The sequence below is a fragment of the Lissotriton helveticus genome, chromosome 12 (genome assembly GCF_964261635.1).
Source record: "Lissotriton helveticus chromosome 12, aLisHel1.1, whole genome shotgun sequence".
In the NCBI taxonomy this organism is placed as follows: Eukaryota; Metazoa; Chordata; class Amphibia; order Caudata; family Salamandridae; genus Lissotriton; species Lissotriton helveticus.
Genome location: NC_136073.1, coordinates 843,355,334 through 843,373,510, shown reverse-complemented (window position 1 = coordinate 843,373,510; position 18,177 = coordinate 843,355,334). Strand labels below are relative to the sequence as shown.

General features: G+C 45.0%; 1 protein-coding gene across 1 annotated transcript in view; it reads right to left on the bottom strand.

The window, feature by feature from the left end:
• Positions 1-18,177, bottom strand: part of LOC144798879 (phospholipid-transporting ATPase IK-like) — a 441,858-nt gene that overhangs the window by 150,529 nt on the left and 273,152 nt on the right. Inside the window, exon 15 of the mRNA XM_078669971.1 lies at positions 15,524-15,680. Within this exon, the coding sequence (XP_078526097.1) occupies positions 15,524-15,680 (157 nt within the window). The remainder of the gene's footprint in view (positions 1-15,523; positions 15,681-18,177) is intronic.

Below are 18,177 nucleotides of genomic sequence, written 5' to 3'. Positions count from 1 at the left end.
CGTCTAAAATGTATGTGTAAAATTCTTAATAAAAATGATTTGAAATTTAAAAAAAAATAACATCTCCCTCAAAATAACTGGCATAGGATACTAGGTCAAGGAAGAAATTTAACTTATCTGCAGGACTATGGTTGCATCATAGGAAAAATGAAAGAAATCTGTGGAAGTTCAAAAATGTTATTTCTTTGGGTGTGATTGCAGCTGGATGATGAATTTTGCAAGAAATCTATTTCCCCAATGAATTGCAATCAGTGTGTCTGTTTTGTAATCTCAAAAGAGTGGGCGGTGGCTTTCCAGTAGACATGCAGGCTGGTGCTCCCTCTCTCCTATTGGTGTGGGAGGACTCTTATCCACGACTTCTCTGGTCACTCTGTGCAGGATCGAATTTCTTAATACTAAGGCCTCCTGGTATGAGGTGCGTGCGGGTTCCATGTCAGCTCGGCCTATCAGATTGCAGAAGCCACAAAGCTCTGTTTTGCCGTTCATTGTTTGCCGAGCCTTGTTAAGTGTCTTCGGATAAAACAGTGAGGGATTATTCCTCAATAAGCCTTCCAGATACAACAAGCACTTTGTGCTCCAAAGCACGTAAACCTGAGGTGTGTTCGAGCAGACAAAGCAAGCTATTCATTTATTGTTGACGCCACAGGTTGAAAGAGTTGTGCAGGACAGATATCTACTCACGACTTCAAAGCCCTTATTTCTGAGAAAATATGACTCTGTGCAACAAGCTGAACAGAATCTATTTCACACCACCTGCTGCAGCTTAAAAAGCAATGTGTCAATGCTCCCACGTGATAGAGAACTTCAAACGGAGAGCATAAGCAAAGGTTAATACACAGGGGTGCGCTTGCGAATGGTTAATGGGGAAAACATGATTCTGTGGTGCCATTATACATACTATTGTTGTTTTGCTGAACTTCAAGAGGAGGCAAGAGAAATCTGCCATCAAACACTGGAATGTCTATTGCTGATTAACTGGTGATAAGCTACTCTCAAAGGCCTCATTTAGAAGAAAACAAAATGTTTCTAAGGCTGGGATGATGTGAGCCTGAAGAGGCATAGGTTCCTTTTAGCAAAAGAAATCTGTTTGAGAGCCACTTAAACATCCAAGAGAAGCCCAGGCATATACAATCAATATTTTATGTTGGAGAGGTTGTGAAAATATTATTCACCTCAATTTCATAGATATGGAAAACAAGGCCGACGCTTATATGAAATTCAGTAAATAAAGAATAACACCGATTTCCCAAATGAAAGGCTGTGTTTGTGTGAGATTCAGAACAATAAATTATAAAAATTAGTATTTGAGATTTGGTGTGCCGATTTAAGTCCTTTATATGGATTTCATTCCTGAATGAGTGGAGTTCGTTATATAGGATATTAGTTTGGCTACCGAGGTGCAGTTTGTCTGTGAATGACTGGAAGTTCATAGCTAAACACAAGAAATATGATTATGTAAATGCAGTAATTACAAATGAGGTAAACAGAAATGAAACGGTCCAACCTGTGGATTTCACCTTTCCATAACCCTCTATTTACCTTGGCCAGTAGGATTGCCGTTAGCATTGTCATTCTGCAGCCAGGGAGCTAGAGGAAATAGACACTTCAGCAGTGCAGTACTACACTTGCAAGGCCAACAGTGGAGATGGGCCAGCATACCAACAGTGCATACCATGCAGTGGAGATGGGCCAGCATACCAACAGTGCATACCATGCAGTCAGACCCCCCAGGATATAGCGGCATAAAAGTGCAAATTTAGCGGCACAAAAATGTAAATTTAGCGGCATTAAAGCGGCACTTTATTTTACTCGTAATCATTCCTTTTCAGCCCTAAATCAATGGAACCTGTTTTAGCATAGTATTCCTCTTTGAAACAGGCATGTGTAAAGTTTCTGCAGCTCTACGGAAGCACAGCTCCAATCTACTAACCTTGTGGGAGGGGTCGTATTTCTTCCTGGGATTTTTTTTTGGCGCCCATGAGTGCACCCCTGCCAGGGTACCACTTTCACCGCTCCCTGGTTGCAGTCGTACAGCCCCCATTTGCTCCCTTGGTGCAGTCACACAGACCCCCCATCGCTCCCTGGGTGCAGAGGTACAGCCTCCTCTTGTGTTGCGTGCACTGACTCCCTTTGGGTAGTGCTGACAGGGCAGACATCTCGCAATAATCATCCTTCAGAACCAGGTTCCCCAGTTCCAAATTCAGTAGCTCTGACCATGGTGTCACATCCTCTCCCCCACTAAACACCATACCGCCCACTGAGAGAAACTCGCCCTGCCTCAACTATAACCCAATTGTGCCTGCTATAAACACCTGGATACGGCTCAATTTAAATTACACACTAGACAAGAGCAATATGCTGCCTACAAAAAAAGTAACATCATCCTGGAAAAAGCAAATACTCATAGGGAATACAAAATTAAGTAAAGCATGTGAAATGTAAGCAGGAAAAACATGTTTACTTTAACACTTTTACACTCACTATTCAGAAATCAGTGAGTGCTTTTGCCTGAAAAGTTAAGGACATGACTACAGGGCACAGAATAGACCCATTTCAGTTTCCATTGCCTATATCCTTACAGAATGTAAGCAGTATAGTAAAAAGACCAATTCTCTGAACACCGAGACGCAGTACACATTTTGTTTTCCAATCCACGTGTTGCAGTGCCTCCAGCACTTGTGCACTAGTTCCCCGCCCGGGGGAAAACAACGCTATTCAAAGAAAGACAAGCTTCACTGGCAAACTCTGTAGAGTGGCGCAAATGTGTTTGGGTATGAATAAAATCAATCTGCCCACTTTGCTATCACTCTGTTTGGCTTTATTTAGTTATTTTTCATGTGTTGAACCTTTTATTCCCACAGCTACACTTTGGAACATTGCTTTCATTGGTCCGGTACTGTCCAGTACGAAGTACCCAGCACTTTTTTATAGAGAGAGAGAGTGCCGGCACTTCTCAGAAACAAGCAGGTACTCTGTTACAGAGTACCTGCACTTCTATTTATCCATTTCAAGCACTGCTTTGGAATAGTAAAATATCACAAAAAGACGTAAATTACAATGTTTTCCTTTTTTGGATCCATTTCACAAGGGCACAAATCACCGAACGAAAAAAAGAGAGGGGGAGAACCGTTTCTGAAATCAGGGTTTTCAGTCAGAGAGAAGGTGCTAGACAAAGCGAAGGAAGAAAAGGGAGGAAGAAAGAAAGGGGGGAGGGCAGTTGAAGTGGCAGAGCAGACACACACAGTGTATTGTTTGCGCAAGAAAGGAAAAGATAGTCCTTTTCCTTATCTGCACGCCCCTCCCGTCCCGGGGCTGGAATCCTAATTGTTTACATTATATCCAGTCGAGCCTGCAGCTGGAGAGAAGAGAAGTGATACTTTGCTTTTCTCGCTCCACTTTCATAACTATTGTAAACAATCGAGGAAGCAAATACGGCTGTAAAGCGCCGTTTCACGGGATGACGTATGGGCGCACAGCCAATAAAATGGCTTCATTTTTTCATGCCTACCGGGAGAGTGTTTTTTCGCGGGCAGTTTGGTAAATATCGCGCCCGTCGTGCTTGCCAGCTGATTTCGCGTTTTTTAGTGAATCGCGAAATCGCGAAATGCTGGAGGGTCTGTGCAGTGGAGATGGGCCAGCATACCAACAGTGCATACCATGCAGTGGAGATGGGCCAGCATACCAACAGTGCATACCCTGGGCGGAATCTTTACAAACCACCCTGACCTTGAGGTTTCAAAAATCTATCCAGTCACCTGGTCTGACCATGCTGCAGTGCTTTTCAACATCTCTGCAACAAAATCCCATAGGGCAAGGCAGATTAGAAAAGTAGCAAGGACTTGCAGGGCCTGGAATAAGATAGAGGGGGCCTCCCTGGAGGATCTTTTGGTATCATCCATTGCTACGCTCCCATTAGATGTGGAAAAAGCGGCTGTCACCAATTCTAATTGGGTTGATCACGCTTGCACCATTTTAGCCCCACCTAAAAACTGTTGCCCCACTCGAGTGATGCCGTCGGCCCCTTGGTTCTCAGTGGAGCTCAGAGAGTATAAGCTAGTCTGTAAGAAACTGGAACGTGCTTGGCGGAAAAATTACAATGAGGTAGACAAAAGAAGACTTAAATCAAGTCTGCTGGTATATAAAGACATGATTGGGAAGGCAAAACAAAGATATTTCACCAACCGTATTAATTGTGCCAGGAGTTTGCCTAAGGAACTGTTTAATACGGTTTCGAGTCTTGCCGCTCCAAAGCCGGCGAGTAGGCCTCCCAGTTTGGAACTGTGCGAGGATGTAGCTCAGTTCTTCTTAAGCAAGGTGGAGAACATCTTTAACTCCCTTGTAGGTCAAGTTAGGGATAACGTGCCAGAGGCTAGGTCGGGGAATTCAACAGCCAATCCAAATGAGGTCAAGCTTTCGTACTTCTCCCCGGTGAGTACGGAGGAGATTAAGAAACTGCTATTAGGTACAAAGTCGGGCTCCCCCCCGAGACCCTTGCCCGGCCACTGAGCGAAGTTAGCTGCGGCTCCTATAGCCACCACCTTAGCCACTTTGTTCAACAACATGTTTGTGGCTGGTGAATTCCCGTCTAGCTGGAAATGGGCCTCGATCCTTCCTTTGTTGAAGAAACCTAATTTAGACATTACCAATCCTAATAACTACCATCCTATCTCTAGACTACCGCTACCGGCCAAACTAATAGAAAGAGCCACGAATAGTCAGCTTAGCGCATTTTTAGGGGCCACACAAACCCTCGATCCATCGCAACATGGTTTTAGAGCAGGTTACAGTACCGAATCTGCCTTAATTAAATCGACTGAGGAGATTAGGAAAGTGATGGACGTTGGGGGTAGAGCAGCCCTGGTCCTGTTGGATTTGTCAGCGGCCTTCGATACGGTCCACCACATGATTTTAGTGGATCGTTTGGAGGCCTGCGGGATACAAGGGAAAGCCCTTAACATCTTGACAGCTTTCCTTACTAATAGGGTACAGGTTGTGGCACTGGGGGAGTTCGAATCTAAACCGTTCGTGCTACCCTTTGGGGTTCCCCAGGGTTCCTCCCTAAGTCCCACCCTTTTCAATGTTTATGTCTCGTCACTGGCCCCAGTTATTTGATCGTTTGGGTTTGAACTCACATCTTACGCGGATGATACGCAGATCGTGGTGTCACTGCTACCAGGTAAAGAGGAAGGCGTAGCCAGTAAATTCCAGGAGTGTATGTCAGCGGTTTAACTGGATGTAGGAAGGTTGACCCCTGACTATGGTTGCCCCCAACTTTTTGCCTGGTGTTTTGCTGGTTTTCTGACTTAGTTGACCTGAGGCCCTGCTATTCAGGACCTCAGGCCCACTGCTCTCTCTGTAAAATGGATTCCATGTACCTTAGGTGCATATCTAAATTGGATACTGAGCCACCTTATCAGTCCCTGTACAGTGTACCTTAGGTACCCAGGGCATAGGTGTACCCAGGGCCTACCAGGGGCTGCAGCATGTATTATGCCACCCCTGGCTGGCCATCCAAATCTGACACAACTGGCTGCTTGACAGCTGGGGCAAGGTGGTGTAATCACCCTTTGCTTTAGATATAGTATACCTATATCTAACCCTAAAATGGACACACAGATCTCCTATCAGTCACTCCTATGGCAGGCCTTAACAATCCTGAAGGCAGAGTGCTTGGAATCGTGTGAGATGGTGCTCTGGCATGAGCTGAGCCTGTCTGCGGCTTTCGGGATCCATCCCTTAGCCGTTTCCATGATATCGCATACCATATACTCTTAAGTGCATTATAATCCTCGCGGTTATATGCCAACTCTGGTATCGCTTTATCAAAACATGTCGAGTAAGGTGTCATACGAATTGGAATACTAACCCCTCGCCAATTCTGGCGACGGGGTTAGCATTCCACCCTTCTAGAGGGACACGACATGCCTGTAACCTATAACCCGGTTAAAAGTCAGACAGAGCCTTAGCATCCACAAAATGGATGCTGCCACCGAGACACAAGTCTGCCCTCCTGCTGCTGGGAGTCCTCCCAGAGCAGGAGATAAGGACAAAGGGTTTCCTGCCAGGGGCGGTGCCAGCACCGTCCCAGACAGGGTTTTGTGTATTGTAAGTAGGCAGGGCTTTAGAGGAAGGTGACTGCACGTGGCACCCCGGTGCTCACTGTGCATAGGCTGGCTGGAACCAGTTCCAGGGTCACTCCAGACCCTGTGCTGGGGAAAAGCCCGCCAAGGAAGTGGGTGTAACCACCCCCCTCCTGGTCCCACCCATAGGGCAGGACCTAGTCGCGTGCCAGCCCCTTTTTACAGGATAAAGGTAGAGACTGGCCCCCTTCCAAATCAGATCATCTTTGAATCCTGAAACTACTTTCTGCGAAAGGAACTCAAGACTTCTTCCTAAGATTTCTCCCTTGTGACTAAGGAGTAGTCACCCTGCATCCGCAGGCACCATCTAAGAACACTGCGGTCTGCTGTAAGTCCTTCCTCCGGAATCCGACTGCCCAGCTCGACGAGAACCGGCTTCCCTGGCACCTCTGACCTCTACCCACCTCTACAGCCCAGCTGAGAACCGTGGGTGCGACGAGACCTCAAGGGACCGGCCATCTGCAAGACTGCACGACTTCTTTCCAGCAAGCCCGCCGAGTAATCTACTGGTGAGTGCTTTGGGGTCCGAGAAGCCCCGACTCTGAGCAGCTCCAGCTCCGAAGTGCAGCCCCCCAGCATCTCCACGATCTGCGTGGGGCCCTTCTGCTTTCCGCTGCTCACCGCGTTGTTTGGCTACTAGCCCGTTGGCTTGTGGCCTTCCCGACGACGCCCGACGACATTTCTGCTGCTGGTCTGGTTGCTCCAGACTGGCCCTTGCTCCCTTCCAGAAGAGGAGCACCCCGGACCCTCCTGGTCCACTCAAGACGCCATTTTGAGTCCACCGCGTGGGCTTGAATTAGCCAAGGCTTGTTGCCCAATCCTGGGTAACTTCGACGCCAACGACTTCATCCTTCGTGGGACAGCTCGCACCTCCATCCTGGTCGCCGACAACGCCTCCTGGTCCGAGAGACTGCAGAGCCCAGCAGCGCCCACTCACCTGACTGCGGTGACTTCGCCCGGTGCCATCCTGGTGCCCACTTAATCACTGGCTAGTGATTCAAGAACTTGGTCCCCTCTGCTTTCAGGTTTTCTTCTTCCTTGATCCAGGCTTGGATCCATCGAACTTTCCTTCACTGGTCGCCTGCCAGCAACTTCTTCCTTCCAGGCTCCTGGTCCGGCAACGAGATCCCCGACGTCTTTTCAGACCTATGCAGCTGCAGCCCCTGGGCTAGGTAACTTCGGCACTTCGGTGTCCCAGCATAGCCTCACTATCCTAGGGTCAGGATCCACTGTCGTTTTCTTCCTACCAGGTCGGGTTCGCCCGTGAACACTAACTTTGTGAATTCTAGCTTCCATAGACTTTGTCCCGCATCCCGCGTGAGAGTGCACACTCTGCACCCGAGTTCCCTAGGCCTCCTGCTAGTAATCTAAAGGTTCAGTAGTCCAGTCCTAGCGATCCCAAAGCCTCTGAGAATCGTTACTTACCTGCTAGTAATTCGCATTCCACTTTTAGCGTATATGGTTTTTCGTGCCCCTCGGGCATTTGTGTAACGTGCTAACTTAAAAGTATTTTCGTAAGAGTTTTGTTGTGTGCTTAGCACCCTGTCCTCATAAAGAGTACAGGGTTGTTGTGATTCTAATAAATACATTGTTTATTTTCATAACACTTGTGTGGTGTCCTTTCACTGGGTGTTCAAGGGGTAATGTGATGGTAAAACAGCTGGCTTAACACGCCCTCTAGAGTCTTAGCCTTAGACTGCTCGTATCCATGCTACTAGGATAGCTGGTCTATAAGGTTGACTTACAACCAATCATCAATAAGGGTTGTTTGGACTGATATATAGTGATCACTAGAATAGTGAGCACTGCACATCAGGCCAACTTCTCACACTGGATGACCAGGAACTGTTTAAAATTAAATTTGGCTAAAACCGAAGTTTTACTTTTCGGCTCCAGCGATAACTTTTGGAGTCCGAACTGGTGGCCTGAAGGGTGGGTATTCCCCCCATTCCAGTCACGAAGGTCAAGAACCTAGGGGTTCTGATCGACGATAAGCTTACCTTTAGGCCCCAAGTTAATGCAATGACGTCATCCATTCACTTTACATTGAAAATAATTCGGAAGATCCTTCCTTTTTTACCAGATGGGTGTAAGAAAACAGTGGTGACCGCCCTGGTTTTATCCCGCCTTGATTATTGCAACAGCCTATTTCTTGATGCTCAATAGGGGCTTCTTAACAAATTACAGGCCTTGCAAAACGCAGCAGCTCGACTCATCACAGGCTTACCAAAGTTTGCATCCGTTTCCCAGGAATTGGTGAAGCTGCATTGGCTCCCAGTGCGGAAACGGATCTCTTTCAAAACTTTGTGTATAGTCTTCAAGGCCCTTCGAGGTCTTGGCCCCTCGTTTTTAAAACAGTACTTCCAATGGTACATGCCGGGAAGACATCTTAGGTCTTCTAACATGGGGTTGATCGTGACCCCCCCCCCGGACAAGGAAAGCGCAATGGGGAGGCAGGAGCTTTGTCTTGGGGGCAGCCAGGGCTTGGAATGCTATGCTTTGGCTCTTAGACAGATTACAGATTTGATGGCCTTTCGTAAAGGCTTGAAAACTTGGCTTTTCTTACATTAAACTTCAGGCTTAGGCTAGGGGAGCTTTCATTCCAGCGCCAGAACACCGTTTGGTAACATTGCGCTCTATAAATGTTATAAATAAATAAATAACTAAATAAATAAATACCATGCAGTGGAGATGAGACAGCATACCAACAGTGCATACCAGTCAGTCGAGATGGGCCAGCATACCAAGCAGTGCATACCATGCAGTGGATATGGGACAGCATACCAACAGTGCACAGCATTCAGTGGAGATGGGCCAGCATACCAAGCAGCGCATACTATGCAGTTGAGATGGGCTAGCATACCAATAGTGCATACCATGCTGTAGAGATGGGCTAGCATGCCAACTGTGCATACCATGCTGTGGAGATGGGCCAGCATACTAAGCAGTGCATACCATGGTATGGAGATGGATCAGTATACGAAGCCGTGCATACCATGCAGTGGAGATGGGCTAGCATGCCAACAGCGCGTACCATGCAGTGGAGATGGGCCAGCATACCAAGCAGCGCATACTATGCAGTGGAGATGGGCCAGCATACCAAGCAGTGCACACCATGCTGTGGAGATGGACCAGCATACCAAGCAGTGCATACCATGCAGTGGAGATGGGCTAGCATACCAACAGTGCAAAGCATACAGTGGAGATGGGCCAGCATACTAAGCAGTGCATACCATGCTGTGGAGATAGACCAGCATACGAAGCAGTGCATACCATGCAGTGGAGATGGACCAGCATACGAAGCAGTGCATACCATGAAGTGGAGATAGGCTAGCATACCAAGCAGTACATACCATGCAGTGGAGATGGGCCAGCATACCAACAGTGCATACCATGCAGTAGAGCTGGACCAGCATATCAAGCAGTGCACACCATTCTGTGGAGATGGACCAGCATTCAAAGCAGTGCATACCATGCAGTGGAGATGGGCCAGCATACCAGCATGCCAAGCAGTGCATACCATGCAGTGAAAATGTGGGCCAGCCTACCAAGCAGTGCATACCATGCAGTGGGGATGGGCCAGCATACCATGCATTGGAGATGGGCCTGCATACCAAGCAGTGCATACCGTGCAGTGGAAATGGACCAGCATACCAAGCAGTGCATACCATGCAGTGGAGATGGCCAGTATACCAGCAGTGCATACCATGCAGTGGAGATGGGCTAACATACCAACAGTGCATACCATGCTGTGGAGATAGACCAGCAAAGCAAGCAAAGCAAACCATGCAGTGAAGATGGGCTAGCATACCAACAGTGCATACCATGCAGTGGAGATGGGCCAGAATACCAACCAGTGCATACCATGCAGTGAGGATGGGCCAGCATACCATGCATTGGAGATGGGCCTGCATACCAAGCAGTGCATACCGTGCAGTGGAGATGGGCCGGCATACCAAGCAGTGCATACCATGCAGTGGAGATGGGCCAGTATACCAGCAGTGCACACCATGCAGTGGAGATGGGCTACCATACCAACAGTGCATACCATGCAGTGGAGATAGGCCAGCATAGCAACAGTGTATACCATGCAGTGGAGATGGGCCAGCATAGCAACAGTGCATACCATGCAGTGGAGATACCAGTCTCTTTATTTGGAGACCTTGCAGGAGAAGTAACGGCATAGACCAGCATGACTTTTCTCTCTCATTTGAGTAATTGTGATGTACGTCTAACAATTTATTCTCTGCAATACATCTCTAAGCTCACGACTGTCACACTGATGCTGCATTATGTTCCAAACCCAAAAATGCTTTAATTTAATACACAGCACCCCTACAGATAATATATATATTTTTTGTGTTTGCAGATGGGTTTAATTTAAAAATACCTAATTGTATATTATAGATGTATGCTGTGTGCCAAGTGCTACAGTGTTTAAACTGTTTAAACTGGTAAATGTGCAATTTCTTCACGCATTTCTTAGGAGAGAAAAAATATATATAATCGTGCATGCAACTGATAAACTTAATCAGCCCGCAGTAGTATGAAGAGCAAACATGTTGCAATATGCTATGCGAAGATATTGTGTATCAGGTAATGTGGGATGCTGTCAATGATGTCTTCAGTGAAAATCAGGCTCATGGGATTTAAAAGTCAGTATAGGATACGTCCCTCTGTAATAGCATGTGACCAAGGTCCCTTAGACGACCGAAACGCATTATGCAAGGCTGACGAGAAATAAAAGAAAAACTTTATCGCATTTAAGTCTGCTCTGTTTTGTGGTGACAGATACCAAACCGGATCGTATATCTGTGTGTATATGTGTGTATATATATATATATATATATATATATATATATATATATATATATATATATATATATATATATATATATATATATATATATGTAGCAGGTAAATAGGCACTGTTGTGGATTTCATGTTATGATTGTAGAGATCAATGTATTAGTGACTATAATTAGATCTAGCCATCTGTAAGGTGCTGCTGTTTAGTTAAGGGAGACATTTCTATAGCAGATTGGTCAACAAGGTTAATATCAAATGATTACTGGTTGACCCACTGAAGACTTGTTGAATTAAGGTGCCCAGACAAGTCAATTACATACACACGGAAAGCTGTTGTGCCTGAGGTTTGCTTTCTGCTGTTTCAGGGCCTGCTTTAGAGTTTCTTGGACGGGTTTGTCTGTCACAAACTTGATGGTATCCCATCCAGCTTCATATCCTGTGGTACCTGTAGTGAGGTGGGTGAGATATCCATCATGCATGCGATGGAGTGAGTCCCCCTCTGACAAACTCACACTCTGGCCCTAAGTCTTTCATTTATATACAGCGGTAAGAGTTAGATCTTGGCTATGCCGATGATTTAGCTATACTAACTAACTCCCCTCAGGTGGCATTGCAAGAAATTCAGACCCTAACATCACAGTTTGGGGCAATCTCTGGCTATTTATTGAATGAAGCCAAAACGCAAATAATACATAATGACAAATTGGATTTGCTAGATTCTCGGGTGGTGCATCACGCTAAATATCTGGGAGTAGAGATTTGTGCAAATCCGGATCAAATAATATTGATCAATCTAAATCCTCTTTTAGACAAAATTGAGGTAGATGCCCGCCGACTGAATAATCTCCAATTAACATTAATGGGCCGCTGTAATGTGGTTAAAATGATATTTTTACCTAAAGTACTATATCTCTTAAGAGCCATCCCTTTATTTTTTGAGCAAATTTGGTTTTCCAAACTAGATCGAATCATTTCTTGGTTTTTATGGGCCGGGAAACGGCCCAGACGGGCCATGAAATATATGACATTGCCTCGGGAGAGAGGGGGATGGTCCGTTCCAAATTTTCAGATATACTATTGGGCAATCATGGTCCGGCACAGCGCGGAACTTTTAGATTCTCAAGATTCAGATTCTATGGATACCTCCATTTATCATTTAATTCTTGGAGAGGAGGCGCGGGGGCTTTTACTTACACACATTGATTTTGCCTATTTTAAACGGGTTAGGTTTAAGGTACTCTTGGGGGCCTTCAAAGTCTGGTCTAGGATACGGAAGTTATGTAATATTGGACGGTTGCATATCTACTCTCCTCTGGCGCGGAATACTCTGCTCCCTGATATTTTTCATGATGCTTACTTTAAAGAATGGCTCTCAAGAGGAGTCTCTGTAATGGGAGACTTAGTTTCTCCCGCTGGCCCTCTAACATTTGATAGTATAAAATTAAAGTTCGGAGTCAATAATAGACAATTTTTTAAGTTCTTACAGATTAGAGATTTTCTTTCCAGGAAAACAACCACTTGGACCCAAATTCTGCTTATTGAAGCTGTTAAAATGGGGCAACCGACTATTTCTAATATATACAAATTAATAAATGAATCTCGGAAGGATGATCTCGATAAGCATTTTAGGCGTTGGCTGATTGGCTTTAATGCTGAACAGGGGGTATGTGAGGAATCTTTTGGTTATATGCAAACAGCATCTATTTCAGCTAACATTCAGGTCCAGTGCTACAAGACTTGGTTTAATCTTTACATTACCCCACATCGTATTTTTCAATGGGGAGGTACAGTCGGGGTTGTTTGCGCCAGGTGCGGAGAACATGATGTGGACAGTATTCATATGTTTGCATCTTGCTCCTGTTTGACTCCATGGTTAAATAAGATAGAACAATATCTGACGCAAATGCTAGAACGAAGGATTCCATTGACTCCACAGGCAATAATGTTGGGTGTAACAGATCAGGACTTATCCGAATCTGAATGTAAATTCTTTTTTATAACTATGGCAATCTTGCGGCTTGCAATTGCCACTATATGGCTGGATCCAATTCCCCCGAATGTATATGTATGGCTGGCTAAATTGGTTAATGTTTCTAAATGGGAAATGTTGGTGTACAGGACAAGGGGTCCGCGGGCTCGCAGGGAGGGAGAACGTATTTGGGAACCATTAAATAAATGGATGTCTGGTGGGAATTGAGGGTGAAGGCTCATATCCCTCTGTGTAATTTGTAATTGAGAGAGTTGGGGTTATCAGACTTTAATGCTATGCCTCCTTGGGGTTTGTCTTTTGTGTTTTTTATTTTTCTCCCTTTTTTTGCTTGGATGTTACTATCGATTTATGTAGTTTTGTTTTCTTTCTTTCTCTCTGAAACTTTCCCTCTTCCGGGTCCTGGGTGGGGGTGAAAATTGTGTAAAAAGTGACGCTTGACATGTTAAACTGCATGATTTTTTTTTTTAATTTTGGAGATGTATCAAGTTTATTGTCTCGTGTCTAATAAATATCATTAAAGGAAAAAAAAATCAAAGGGCGGTATGTCGTAGCATTATCAATTAATGCTCATTTATTCTTATAAGGTGTTATTTTTTACCCAAAGTCATGTTTACTGAAAGACAATAAAGGGCTGTGATGCCAAAAAAAAAAAAAGTTAGATCTGCATCTCTCAAACTCAAATTGACCTGAAATTAGATAAAAAGTAAACACAGTAAAGGAGCTAATCTATCATTCTCACTTAAAGCATTAAAGATAATGACATGCATGGGCGCTGCATTTGTGCATCGGGGTGTGTGTGCGAGCGAGGAGTGAAGAGATGGCCAGAGCTGGCCAATCAAAAGAATCAATTGTTGATGTCCGCTGGGCGGGAACCATGCACTGAAAGGCGGGACCGATGCACAATATTAACCAAACAGAGAAAATACATTTGAAAAAGCAGCCCTACTAACCAACCAAAAGCAGTGGGCGTGTACAATGACCCCGATAGCCCATATACCGAATACAGCATGCCACGCAAAGGAGTGCATACGTTGCCCATTCTTGACCTAAAAAGGAAAATGGTTGGTGGAGACAGAACAGCGGGTGGAAGGATCGGTTAGGACGAGGAGTAGAAGAGCAGCATATGTGGAGAGGGCAAAACAGTACAGGCATGAAGTACACAATGGCGAAAACAACACAGAGCTCAAGGGGATGGGTACGTTTGATTGAGAAAAAGCACGAGAGAGAGGAACAGCACATCAGAGAGAGCACACGAGGGAGAGAGCAACATGGGATGGCAAGAAAGCTCGAGGGATAAAGCAACACAGAGAGGAGAATTTGATGGAGTTTGAGAGCAGAAGTACATGAGAGGGACCAGCACATGAGGAAGAGAGCAGTGGAGGGCAGATATTTGACGATGGGAAAGCAAATGAGGGAGACAGTGGAAAAACAAATGCTCTTGTGTGAAAAATAATAAATAATCCCCTAAAAGTGAGCAGAGGAAAGATACAAGTCAGTCAACCAAAAGTATGATAAAGAAGGTGCGCTCCGGCGGAAGAACAATCACAACAAGAGGAAGAAGGCAAGTCATCGAATAAGAAGTAAACTAATTAAAGTGCCATAAAAGCCAGCACATGGTTAGAGGTGAGTGGGATGTAAGCCTACTATAAGTGCACACTAGGTCTTTCACAACCAAGCAGCTCACGATGTCTGGAAGGCGAGACCTAAAAATCATATATCCAGGCCATTGCAACAAGTGATTTATTTCTCTTGACAAATAACAAGTCAAAACTGGAAGTCTCAAGAGAAAAGTGCAGGCTTGTAGACCAGCCACTTAATATAGTTGTGGATTACCTTTCCTGCTCACTGAAGAATGCACATAGAAGCAATGGTATTTCAGACAGTGCTGAAGACGTTGATGTGTGACGATTATTTGGAAGTCGTCTGGGAGCATCGCCCTATCGTGCTGAAGACATTGATGTGTGACGATTATTTGGAAGTCGTCTGGGAGTATCGCCCTATCGTGCTGAAGACGTGGATGTGTGATGATTATTTGGAAGTCGTCTGGGAGCATCGCCCTATCGTGCTGAAGACGTCGATGTGTGATGATTATTTGGAAGTCGTCTGGGAGCATCGCCCTATCGTGCTGAAGATGTCGATGTGTGATGATTATTTGGAAGGCGTCTGGGAGCATCGCCCTATCGTGCTGAAGACGTTGATGTGTGACGATTATTTGGAAGTCGTCTAGGAGCATCGCCCTATCGTTCTGAGTTAACTTGTTCATCTTACTATTCAAATTGCTTCAAATTACAGTTTTATTTTTTGATGACGCAAGCAGGAGATTAAATTCAGTGTACGACAATTACAAAATTAAATCAAAATTGTATCAAATCTGTGGCTACTTCCAGCGCAAAACCAAAGAGCTGTACATTCACCTCTTTACACATTAGCTATTAAAGAATTCAACAGATGACAGTGAACTGACTTCTAAGGACCCAGCTTCAGATATGAACTGAAATACCAGAGGGGCTTGATCAATGACCAGGAGAGCATGCCTTGACCCACATCATTTACTAACTCCAGATAGGAGTAGTGACTGACTCACCCTCTTTCTCTTCCACCATCACAGTGTGGCAGAGAGCCAGTAGCCGGAAGAACTCCTTTGCCACATAGCCTTCATCACTGCGGACCATGTCCACTAGCGCCTGATCGTGAAACCGGAACTTCTTGTCTGCATAGGGATTCCACTGAAAACTCACCTCCTGCAAGAATTGCAAAATAATTGTTTTGAAGAGAAAGTAAAATCACACACACTCACAGTCTGTCTTTCATCAACCGACTGTGCTACAGAGTAAAGATGGTCAAATATATCACAGTAGCCACAATGATTTCCAAAGGGCAGCCAGGAATAAAGGGCAATTCTCAAACAAGCCAGAAAAGGAGGATAACAGGATATGGCACAGTAGTTCTCATGCAGGCAATCGTGGGTCTGCCCGCTATGCTTATTTTGACACCGTCAGTATCTCCTAAATTCCTTGTAGTTAATGCTACTCTTTCTACATTGATTCAAAGTCCACCCTGCTTTGGGTTTCTGAAGATACTTCTTATTGCTAGGAGGAGCGTGGAGGAGTGTGGCTCAATGGTTAGAGCGGCAGACCCTGATGCAGAGTTCTAGCCAGGGACCAGGGTTCGATTCCCGCCACGGCGGGGTCTCGGGCTCAATTTCCTCGGACCTGTTAATTCTCGCCTCGGTGCCTATTCTAATCACGGGCCCCACGCTGCAACTCTGGGCAATAGCTTGCTTAGCCTCCACACCGGCCCCAACAGCGCTAAGGATGCCTGGCTTCACCCTGGGTGTGCCCAGGAGTGGACACTTCACAGGGAAAGCCAGGAGGGGTTCCACAGTGGTATGAGTATCAGCGCCAGGAAGCCGAATAGGCGACACCGCAAGGTGACCGTCTGGTGACAGTGCGCTCTACAAGTACCATGACATTTACATTTACATTGCCAGAAAATATATATTTTTTTCAATATCTTATATAGTTTTGAGCTAGCTTCAATTAGACCTTTATGTAGATTATTGCAGCAGAGCAATCTAGAACACGAAGTGATGTACACAGAACAGCATGGTGTATGGGGGTCTGGGAATCCAGGATGTGTTAAGAAATAGAGATAAGATGCAATTGAGACATAGCTACAATGCAGAGTTCTTTAAGCATGGAAGCACACAATGTTTGGTAAACTTCCAAAGCTAGGATAAGAATTTGAGTGTTTCGATTTAGTGACTTCATAATTTACAGCACCGGGTCTCCCTTTTTCAGTCCTCATTTAGCATTTGGAGGGCACTGATAACCCCCAATTCCTGGATAAATAAGGAAGAGAATACATTAGCTAAATGTCATCGATCAATGGGATATGGGGTAGACCACCCAGGATATCCTACTTCATATTTAATTTGCTGCAGACACTGGGGGATTTCCAGTTCCTTCCAAACTCTAAATGAGATCCTTAGTCTAACAGCCTGTGCAAGCAAAGAGTTAATTTCCCCGCTGATTCCTGCTGTGGATCCTAATTCTATTACCTGCTCCCATAGAACCCCCTATAGGTACCTTAAAGTTTGGGGTTAATCAAAGTTATACCTAGTTCACCAGATCAGTCTAACTGCTAGAGCCCCAATGGCACCCATTAACTGAATACAGGGACCCCTGGACCAGTTTCCTTTCAGCCAGAATATTTGGGAGTTGGGAATTCCAATTTACTTTTGTATTTTGTACAGTATCTGAGAGGTCTGGTATTAAACACTCAGAGTTAAACCCTTTGCACCCAGGGATGGGGAAAAACTAAGACATGGGGAGTTTTATCAAATATTTCTGGATAATAGATTGTGGAGAAGGAGGAACTCAGGCTCAAGGGATAGTAATGCCACATTTTACTTTTTCAATCTTGCCATAGAAGTGCTATAACACTTTTCATATTAATATGTGAGTGCCTTCGGTCATTTGTGGTGTGTATATTTTTTACTTTATTGTCATACCTATCTGTTATAAAAGAAAAATACATTATTTTAAAGTTACCATCTCTGACTAGAAATAGGTTTACTGTATGTGACTAGTGTGCAATGCTCTATCTGAGTTCCAAACCTACTAAAATCTCCTAGAGCAAAGATACTCAAAGTAAGGCCAGGGAACCCCTTGTGGCCATCCTGACCTTTACACGTGGCACCCTGGGGAACAGAGCACTGACAACCATGCCAATAGTGAACAAAGAGGCAAGTCACCCTCTGGATGGCCTGGGTTGCTGTTATACATGGACAACATTATAGTTCATTAAATAAAACCTAAGAAAAGATTTTGTACAGCGCACATCCTGAATTCATGTATTTCAAGGTCCTCTCATATATAACAATGAAGAAAGGGGAGTCAAAGTGAAATAAAACAATTGCCTAGGGCCGCACTGTTTGATCAAGAGGAGTGGCTGGGATTGATCCCAGGTTTTTCAGGTTTTCTGGTTTCACATTGTGGACTTCAGCCACTAGATGTACTTGCTTTGCTTCACATATGCCCATTTTACACCTCCTCTCCCCGTTTGCCAACTTGCTGGCATCAATGGAGCCCTGGGTCCCACCACAGATCAAACATTTTAGCCCCTGGGAGAATGTTTGTGAGTATTCATATCCTGGAGAATGCCTCGACTGCTCAAATTAGATACCCTTGAAAAGTCAAATGTGTGGAGTAGTATGTTTATCCAACTGCAGTGCAC